Here is a 10,120-nt window from a genome sequence, read left to right on the forward strand (position 1 = left end):
AGGGGGCAGCAGTTAATAGATCGAACTGCTCCTTATCATGCTGTATGGCAAATGCTCTTTCTGCCATTCTGGTTCGATGTCTTTCGTTTCTTTGGTTTTCGATGCTCGTTCCCTAGCGGGTTGCTTGGGAAGGGATGACGGGGAACTATATTCTCTAAGTCCTTGCGTGGTCTTCGCTCTCTTTGGCCTTTAAACCTAACGGTCAGTTCGGATGGGTGTAGACAGTGCTTTGTCCTCGGAAGAATGACTGTCTTTTTCATACACGCTTGCTCCTTGCTACTCTGGGTCTAACTCTGGGTTTTGGGTTTACGTATGAGTCTTCTGTTGCTCCTGTAATGAATACACTTCATGGATTAAAACAAAAATGTATTCCCTGGTAGCCCTGGGGGTCCGAAGCCTAAAATCGAGGTGTCTGAAGGGCTGCGTTCCTCCTCGAGACTCTAGGGGAAAATTCGTTTACTTGCCTTTTCCGGCTTCTAGAGGCCGCCTGCCTGCCGTGAGAGGCAGCGCCTGGCTCCAGCGCCTGGTTCCGTCATCGGATTGTGACTACAATCGCCCCCCCACCCCCGGATGATCTGGAATAACCTCATGCATTGGTAACCTTAGGCCAGCCTCCCGTGTGGCCTTATGGGTGAGCAGAGACTCGACATTCTAGGGTTCGAGGTCACGGGAGACTGGGAACAGCTTTCCCACCTCATTCTCTCTCGTCCCTCGGGGGCGTCGGGTGTCCCTGCTCTCTGACTCTGTGACTCTTGGGATCTCAAGTGGCCTTTTCTCGATGGGATGCCTTTCAAGGGTCGGGACCGTGCCCCGCTCATTGTCACGGCCCTGTGGCCCTCGGCCCGACACGTCGGCAGTGACAGAATGGGGCACGAGCCCAGCTAGCTGCTCAGGAAGATTTTATTGAGGCCCTCGGATGGGGTGATGGACAGATGAGAGGTAAAGAGCTCTGAAACCCCCCACAAATGGAGGGGGGAGGTGTTCTGCCGAAGGCATGACATGCTCCTGAAAGCGTCTACACAGCGAAGCGGGTAAGACAGGAGGGTTTAGGGTTACAAGCACCTTGCAGAACCGGCCTCACTGCGAAAGACCTAAGAGAAAAGCGCTGTGATCAAGGGCTGATGTCTGGGGACGCACCGGCGGGGCCGGCCAGGGCTGGGCGGGACGGCCCTTCTCCAGCTGTCTCCTTCCGGGACTGGGCGCTGGTCCAGGCTGGGACGCTCAGGGCTTGTTGCCTTCGAGGCAGGAATTCAGCCCCCAGGCCGCGAGGCCCCGCTTCACTTCCGCTGGGCTCCTTCCCGGCCCGGCGCGGGAGGCACGTGGGCGCACGGGCCACCCCGGTCCTGCCTCCCGATCACCGTCTCCCTTGCGGGGTCGTCGACCCACTCCCGCTCCACCACTGAGGACCGTCCCCCTCCCTGCCCGCCCGTCAGGGCGCTCGCCCCGGGCTGGGCCTGTCCCGGCTCTGTCCCTTCTGCCTCATGGCCACTCTCTGTTGTCCCTCTTTGACCACGGCCTGACTGCCTCTGGGTCTGTCCCTGCTCTCCAACCCCGGTGTGGCACGGGGTCTGACTCCTGTCCTGCTCCACGGTCTGGCTTTGTGACTCTGTCTGTGTTGGAACGGGTCTGGTCACCACTTGGCTTGTCTGGCTCCTGTGTTGACCATGGGTCTCAGTCCCTCTGGTCTGTCCTTGGAAGGACTCCTGTGACTGGGAGCTGGCGCCCCCTGACTGCTGGCTCCTGTTCTGCTCCACAGTCTGGGTGACAGTCTGGGTGGCCCCTCCCCATGTCTGAATATGGCCGTGGGAGGACTGCTGTGACTGAGAGCTGGTGCCCCCTGACTGCTGGCTCCTGTCCCGCTCCACGATCTGGCTTTGTGACTCTGTCTGTGTTGGAATGGGTCTGGTCACCACTTGGCTTGTCTGGCTCCTGTGTTGACCATGGGTCTCAGTCCCTCCGGTCTGGCCATGGAAGGACTCCTGTGACTGGGAGCTGGTGCCCCCTGACTGCTGGCTCCTGTTCTGCTCCACGGTCTGGGTGACAGTCTGGGTGGCCCCTCCCCATGTCTGAATATGGCCGTGGGAGGACTCCTGTGACTGAGAGCTGGTGCCCCCTGACTGCTGGCTCCTGTCCTGCTCCACGATCTGGCTTTGTGACTCTGTCTGTGTTGGAATGGGTCTGGTCACCACTTGGCTTGTCTGGCTGCTGTGTTGACCATGGGTCTCAGTCCCTCTGGTCTGTCCTTGGAAGGATTCCTGTGACTGGGAGCTGGCGCCCCCTGACTGCTGGCTCCTGTCCCGCGCCACGGTCTGGGTGGCACCCGTCTGGGTTAGAGTTTCGGCTCCAGTCACGGTCTCACTTGTCTGGTGGGCTCTGTCCTGTTCCCTGGCCTGTGACTGTCTCTCTGACCTCTCGTCTCTGGTCTGACAACCCTGGTCTTCTCCTGCGCTCTGGGTCGGCTCCACGTGCCCCCGCGCTGGTGTCTGTCGGCTCCCTCCCTGTTGTCCCTGAGACTCGGACCACCTGTCACGGTGACTGACCTGAGTAGAGCCGGGGGCCTGGCCCTGGGTCTGAGCCCCAGTCTCTCCCTGCCCGCTCTGTCCACCGCTGCTCGCCTGGGGATGCTGGCGTCCCCCAGCTCTCTCCTCTTCTGGGCCACTGCTCTGTCCTTCCCCCTGCTCTGGCGAGGCCCGGGGGGCGCAGCTTCGGGACTCCTGAGTCCCACAGGCTCCCTCGGGGCTCTCACTCAATGTCTTGAAACAGGCCTGTGTGACTTTAAACACTAAGATCAGGAATTCCTCGAACTCCACTGTCCCGGTGTGGTCTTCATCGAGCAGGCGCAGGACTTCATCCACAGTGGCCGGGTCCTGGGGCTTCTGGGGGAGAAGGCCACGCTGAGTTCGCCCCCTCCCTGAGGACAGGAGGTCTACTCAGCTCCCCGGCTCCCCACTCCGGACCTGGGAGTCCACCGGCTCCGCCCTACAGCTGTGTGTGCCGCATGTGTGCACACGCGCACACACGCACATGTGCACACACACACATACGCACACACACACACGTGCATACACAATACACATATTCACCCACACACATGCACACACGTGCACACACATACACGTGTGCACCCACACACATATACTTGCACATGCATGCACGCACACACACGTGCATGCACACACACGCACACATGTGAGCATGCACGCACACACATGTGCACGCACACACATGCTTGCACATACATGCACACACATACACACACTTGCACACACATACACTGAGTGGCAGCCCTAAAGCAAAGTCGCATCCGGTTTTCAGCCCTGTCTCTCCCTCAAGGGTAGGAAGCACCTTTTGCTTCGGGCCCTCTGTGCCTGGCACCCCTACACAGGGAGAACCGGGTGACGACTTAGCGCTGGGGTGGTTCTCCGGCCGTCTCCGGCCGTCTCGGGCCCTGCCCCGACGCCGAGCCGCGTCGCACGGGTGGGCCCAGGACAAGCACAGCGGGACCACGGCCCGCGGGGTGTGTGCGCTGTCGGGAGTCGCGGGTGTCTCCCCGAGCCGGGGTGTCTCCCCCAACTGTGCCCACGCGTTCCTGCCCCCAGGGCCCTCGCATCCTGGCGACAGGCCACCAGGGCCCCGTCCACTCTGCTCCCGACGCCTGACTCCCGGTGCGAGCGCCACCGAGCGGCCGCCGCGCGCAGGCACAGAGCCGCGCTTGGGACAGAGGGACCGGCTACAGCATCAGATTTCAGAAGCAGCGAAGAGCGATTAGGGCAAAGCCGTGTCCCTCCCCGAGCTGTCCCCTTAGAGTCCTTTCTCCTTGTCTCCCAATTAGAATGAACTGAGGACAAGGTACTTCCTCTAAAGCCTGTCTGTCAACTCCTGTGACCGCCCCTTGTTCCCACCTGCTCCTCCGCCCGCACCGCCTCGGCCACGGGGCGCGGGCCTGGCCCTGGGTTCCCGAGGCAAAGCGTCTGGTCCGGGCCCGCGGCGACCCGCTTTGCCCCCCGGGCCCCCACCTGGCGGGCACACCTACCACGATGACGTCAGCCAGCTCGCGCTCCAGGAGCCTTTTCAGCTGCCCGCGCGTGAGCGCGCAGCGGCCTCCGGTCCCGGGCCCCGCGTAGCGGCCGAAGGCTTCGATGATGCCGTTGATGTTTCGCAGCAGCTGAGGCATCGCGGAGTCAGGCTGGGGACAGAAGAGTGGCCCCTGGGGGCGCCCGGGTCAGCGCGGGGGCGGGCGGCGCCGCCCCTCCGACCTTCCCCGGCGCTCTGTGTCCCCCGCGCGTTCCCAGGGCACCGGGGCGCGCGTGCTGCTCTGCGCCAGCCCGCCGCCTCCGCGGGGTGGGCCAGGGCGGGCTGCTTTGCCGTCCGTGCCTCAGTTTCCCCCTCGCTGAGTCTGAAGGTTAAAGCACTTGGCAGACGCCGGCTGCTACCCAGCGCCAGCGTTGGTAGCATGGCTGTGTTACGTGCACACACACGGTTTGTCGCGTCTGCACACGGCTCCCAGGGCACTCTCCCTGTGGCCTCTGTGACCCTTATCGTCCGCACTTTTTTATAGGTGAGGGAGCCGGCTCTGGGAGGTCAGGCGGTTTGCCCAAGGTCACACAGCTGGAAGGGGACCAGGAGCCCTAGAACCCACACCCTTGGGACCCAGAGGCGACCACCTTCTAGACCCTGTCCTGTGGGCGTCTCTCTTTGCGTGTCACCTGGTGTTAGGGTCCTGCTGGGGACACCAATAGGCGGTAAGGATGTCTGTGAGTCAGCGAGGCCGAGCGGGACCCCAGGAGCCTGACTGCCATCTCCTGCTGCCTGTCGCAAAGGTGTTTGGGAAGAGGCCGGGCCACCACATGTTGGGGACACTGAGGACAGGGCTCTGTCCCTGGCTGGGCAGTCTTAAGGTTCTGAGAGTCTAAGTGTCTCTGGATGTGAGCTCTGTCCTCGGCGTTGGGGCCTGTAGGGAGGTCAGCCTTCTAGTCCAGAGCCCTGGGGGCCTGTGGGGAATGGTCCCCGACTGAAGGGACAGGCTTTCGTTCTCATCAGCCGTGCTCTGGGAGGAGGGGAAGCAGGTCCCGGCTGTGGCCGGTTGGGCTGGAAGCAGAGACCTGGAGGTGCGTGAAGCAGAAGCCCCAGGGAGACCGACGGGGGACACGGTACTCGGGGGAGCGGGGTTCCCATGCGGGGGGCGGTGGGGAGTGCCGGTCTGGCAAGGACACCGGGGGGCCGGAAGGAGGGGGCGCGGGAAGGAAAGGCCTGGTCGGAGAAGCAGGGGCATGAGGGAAGGAAGGAGGCAGCTGCTGGAGACAGCAGGGCGGGGGCCCGAGGTTTGGGAGGTCACAGACCCCAGGCGGCTCTTTTAGGGGTGTCCTTTCTACCATCTGATCCGGTCACCAAAAGTTACAGGCCGACCGTGCCTCCTTGTGCACGTCAAAGGTCGAAACCCAGGACATTGCACCTCGACGGAGGCAGAGAAGAGCCTGGTTTTTGTTTTTGTTTGTAAAACCACGCAGCAGACCTTAACCGCTAAGCTACGAACAGTAAGAACAGTAAGACGGCCTTTTCCAGTTACGCCTCGGGTCCCTTAGAATAAAGCCACAAAATCACGACGTCCCCAGGGCGTGGAAGGGTGGCCGTGGGAGCCCCTGCTTCCCTGAGACGGTTCAGCCCCTCGGTGGGGGCTGGCAGGAGGAACCTGATTCAGGTCTGCAAGAAGCTTCCAGAACCCTGAGAACAAGACACCGTGGCTGATCCGGGCAGGCCCAGGGTGGTTCTGTGGCTGCAGCAAGGGCCTCCCAGTAAGGGGGGTGGCGCTGGGCCAGCGCAGGGGACGTGGTGGGGGCGGGGGGTGGTGGTAAGGAGCACCCGTATGCCTGAGGCCATCAGAGGGCACACGTTCTGCCCACGGCCCTGGTTTAGGAGCTCAGGGCACAGAGCGAGAAGGAGGTTCCCAGCAGGGGACTTACCTAACACACGGGCAGGGTGAGGCAAGTGGCAGCTGAGCAGTGTGTGCGGTGCCAGTCAGCGGGACGGGAGCCTTTTATAGGGGATTTCGGCGAGGCTGGGTCACTGCCACGCCGCAGGAAGGCTTGATTCATGCCGGCCCGGCCCAGCCCCGCCCAACTCCCCTTTCCCTGGGCACGCCGACGCTGGTGGCTGCGTGTGCCTCACGCCCGGGCCACCCCTGCCACGTTTGGTGCCCTCTCGGTGCCTCTCATTTGTCCCCAAGTCTGTCTCCTCACGACAGGCTCCCACGTGATGGGTCAGCAGTGCTTGCCACGGGCGGGGTTCCTGGTGTCTTCGTGTGACTGCGGCGTCGTGGGACTTCATTTTTGTAGATACAAACATCGGAGAATATTTTCATCTAGTGAGGGTTAGCCTTTTCAAACGGGCCACTTTGGGAGGCCCTACACATGTTTCTGGTGACGTTTCCGTTCCTTAGGACATTCTTGAAATTTTTTCTTCGGACTTGCCTTTCATACCGAGGGTATGAGACGTGCGAAGAATCCAACCTCATTTCTTTACAGTCCGGCCTCCCGTTCAGTTAACACACCGGTGTTAATACCCCTCGTTTCGCTGATGCCGATGGCCATGCGCGAGGCAGGAGGTGTGGCCGAGCCCCATTTCTAAGAGAGGACGGGGAGAGACCCTCAGAGAAGTGGCCCCACAGGGAAGAAGGGAGTGGGCTGGGCCGGAGCCCCTCAGCCCTGGGCCATGCTCCTCTGTGTTACAACATGCCACCATTCAGTCCTCCCTCTGTGACTTTTGGCACTATACAAACATCGGATTTGTCCTCCACGGAGGAGGAGCTGCTGTCCCTGGGGATCCTGAGCAAGAAGCACCCTGAGCTCCGGAGCCAAGTCCCGGTGACTTGGCAGAAGCCACACGGCTGCATCAAGGACAAGTAGCTTCTCGAGGGGCTCTTTGGATGGGGCCGGGGTGTCTTCACCGCCCTCACATGTCCACATGCAGCACGCAGGTGGGAAGGTGTGGTGAGGCCTGGGGTGCAGCACGCACACACCCCAGCACGGGGTGGGGGCGGGCTGAGGAGCAGACTGCGGGACGGACAGCGCCAGGCCGGCTTCGTGGCTGGAGGGGTCTGCGAGGGAGGGGCTGGCTCGGGGGTCAGAGTCAGGAGAGGCTGGTCTGAGAGCCGGGAGTTGGGAACAGGAGGGGCCAGCGGATCAGCCTTTCCTGCTGTGAGCGGTGTGCTTAGAACATCCAGAAAGGTTTGGGGAGCGAGGGAGCGTGAGCCGGGGAGCAACGGGCCAGGCGCTCAGTCCGTGAGGTTATGAGGTGGCGTCTATGCCCGATTTACTTCCGGATGGGAGACCGAGGCACTCAGAGAGGTCACAGAGAGGTCAAGCCAACCACCGGAGGACACACACCTAGAAAAGTGACCCCCGAATTCGTACTCAGGGTGGCCTGCCTCCGAAGCCTGGGTCTTTCCACGCGCCCCAGGCAGGACCAAGCCTGGGTGGGGTGAGGAGCTGTGAGGCGTGTGGGCCCACAGCGGGGGGCGGGGGAGGCAAAGGGGGTGTCTGCGTGGATCACGTAGAGGGTCGGGGGGGCTGGGGGAGATGAGGGGGAGAGAGCAGGACTCACGGACTCTAGTGGAGTGTGCAAATGTGTGAGTTTGTAAAGTTCGAGATGAGTTGTTCCCGATGAGTGACTCTCTAGCAGTCACATCTCAAGGCCGTGTTGGCAGCAGACGGGGCTCCAGGGACCCTGCTGGGGGCTGAGTCGGACCCTTACCCTCTGCTCTTCACCTTGGAGTAAACAGAAATATCTCAAAGAAACTCATTCTCACACGTGGATTTTTTTCTTACGCACTTACTCAGAAATTCATAGCTGACTTCTTGATGTATTTCCACAGATACCTGACAGCCGGTGTGCGCTACACGTGGTGGGCTCCGGTTAAAGAATAAGGAACATGCGCACTGACTTCCTGGGGAGTCGGTCTGCTTGGGAGAACGGGACCCAGAATAATTACCTAATAATGGAAGGTAGGATTTTGTAAAGTGTTCAAAGAGGTTGCTCGCCAGACACCTTCACCTCCTCCAGGAGCAGGGAAGGGTGACGGGCCTGGCAGCGGGTGGTCATCCAAGGCTCCTCCCAACGAGCGGGACGGGGCGGGGCGGGGGGTGGGAACGCCACGATCCTACGTGTCACGCTTGAAAAAGAACAAAAATGGATCTGAAAGCCAGACAATGGCGCCTGCGGTTCCGTGGGCGCTGACAGAATTCACCTGTCCACCCACAGCCCACAAGTCCCGCCTGAGGGACAAGGCGACAGGCACGCTTCTGAGAGAGAACAAGAGCAGTGGACAGTCCGGGCCTCTTTCTCTCTGCCCCCGCCGCAGCCTCCTCTCCCGAAGCCCCTGTCCAGGACCTGGGCACAGCATCCCGGAGCCCAGAGGCTCAAGTTCAGCCCCAGGGAGGATCAGGCAGACCCGGGAGACGTCCCTGTGCGTGCCCTCGTTTCCGGTGACTTAGTGTCTGTGAGACACGCTGGGCCTGACCCCCCAGTGACAGGCCGTGTGGCCCAGCCATCTCCCCGAGTCCGGCTCCCAGCAGCGAGCAGGTGGCCCACATGGCTGTTAACATCCTCGGTTTGGCCGGGAAGGCGGAAAGCTGCCGTCTGAGACGGAGTCTGAATTTCTCAGGTCTAAGCGTCTGACCCATAGGCAGAGCACCTGGAACAAGCAGACGGATGGTTCCGGTCTCTTCCCACCGGGGCAGAGAAGAAATATCATGGCAGGAGTGGGGGCTGGGGGAGTCCTTCCCTTCTTCACCGGTGGCCCCACTCAGAACCCCACGAAGTCCTGGCAGGTCCAAAGTCTGTCGACGTAAACGTGATGGGAACACGCAGTTCTCGCTATGCCCTTGTTCTCGTCATCCTCTCTGCTCGAAAGTTTGGACCCGTCGCTCCCACTGGACGCCACTCACGCCGCCTTCTTCCCTTCCCGCGGCCCCGCTTCCTGCCGGGGGTGTCCCCGTCCGCCCCCTCCGTGCACACTGCCCCGCTCGCCCTCGGCCTTCTGGGGGTCCCTTCCAGGCATTTGCCTTACTCTCCTGTCGTGGTCACGCTTGTCTGTCTGCTCAGTCGTCCTTCCCTGATCGTGCTCCCCTTTGGGGACAAGGCTGGTTTGTAGTAAACCCGTGGTGACTTGACGTGGGAGTCCTGTCCTCCTTCAGGGGGACACAGCTTCCCCCTGAAACTGAGAGCCGGGCAATGTGTCCCCACACCGTGCCTGGCCCCGTGTTCCATCCCACTTTGCTTATGGGATAGCTCAGCACACCACCCCACGGGGGGCGGGGGTCCCAGGAACGAAGCGGGAAGAGCCACATGGCAGCGCTAGTTGGGGCGGCCTGGGTCCATGCTGGGCTCCCTAAAACCCCACCAACCTGTCTGTGCTGAGCTCCGCTGGGGCTGGACGACTTCCTCCTCCAGGGATCAAAGCACCCGCCCCTCCCAGAGAGGAAGAGGGATTAAGAGATGATGACAGGGCGCTCTGAGCACAGGGATGACAAAGGGAACACCAAGAGTATGCGAGGGCGAAAGCCACTGAGCGAGAGTCACCTGTGAGGCTCGGAGCACATCCGCGTTTGATGGGGGAGGGCGTGGCACTCCGTGGGCCACCGAGGTCACTCTGGGGCCACTGGCTCTCGGTGAACGTGCTCACTCGTCACCTTCCCAGCTTGGTGTCAGGATGCCAGGCGGGCACACGGGCAGTGGGGACAGACCAGCACGGCGGAGAGGAGCCTGCTCCTTACCCGCGGCGGCGGCCGGGCACCCTGGCCTAGCCGAGCTGACGTATCACAGCACCCACCCCGCGGTCTGGGCACCCTGGTTTCCCCCATCCCAGCTTTGCCTAGTCTGTCGCCGCCCACCCCCAAGTCCTCGGTAGATCTTCAGTCCCTTCCTCGGATCTTGGTCTGGATCCTTGGTCTTTGTCTTTTTCCCCAAGAGGACTGCCCCAGAATCCTTTAATTTTAACGGAGTAACATATTTTTTCTTATCGAAAGTGCTACATGTACACGAAAGAAAATTGAGAAAGTCATGGTATCTAAAGGGAGATTCAGCACTGCTGTGATACCACCTGCCAGAAGCTGTCATGAGACGA

General features: G+C 61.5%; 1 protein-coding gene and 1 long non-coding RNA gene across 2 annotated transcripts; one reads left to right on the top strand and one right to left on the bottom strand.

Annotated features, from left to right (window-relative positions):
- Positions 1–1,203: 1,203 nt before the first annotated feature.
- Positions 1,204–6,059, bottom strand: LOC105303868 (cornulin). Its single transcript, XM_011377707.2, has 3 exons — positions 5,961–6,059; positions 4,034–4,207; positions 1,204–2,876 (listed from the first exon to the last, which is right to left on the bottom strand). Exons 2-3 carry the CDS (start codon positions 4,172–4,174, stop codon positions 1,278–1,280), a joined length of 1,740 nt encoding a protein of 579 aa, XP_011376009.1. The 5' UTR covers positions 4,175–4,207; positions 5,961–6,059; the 3' UTR covers positions 1,204–1,277.
- Positions 6,060–6,799: 740 nt separating this feature from the next.
- LOC111730541 lies at positions 6,800–8,957 on the top strand. The gene is made up of 3 exons (XR_002776734.1): positions 6,800–6,973; positions 7,871–8,000; positions 8,257–8,957. It is a non-coding gene; the product is annotated as an uncharacterized LOC111730541 (long non-coding RNA).
- The last annotated feature ends 1,163 nt before the right edge of the window (positions 8,958–10,120 follow it).

This window comes from Pteropus vampyrus, unplaced genomic scaffold (assembly GCF_000151845.1).
Source record: "Pteropus vampyrus isolate Shadow unplaced genomic scaffold, Pvam_2.0 Scaffold319, whole genome shotgun sequence".
In the NCBI taxonomy this organism is placed as follows: Eukaryota; Metazoa; Chordata; class Mammalia; order Chiroptera; family Pteropodidae; genus Pteropus; species Pteropus vampyrus.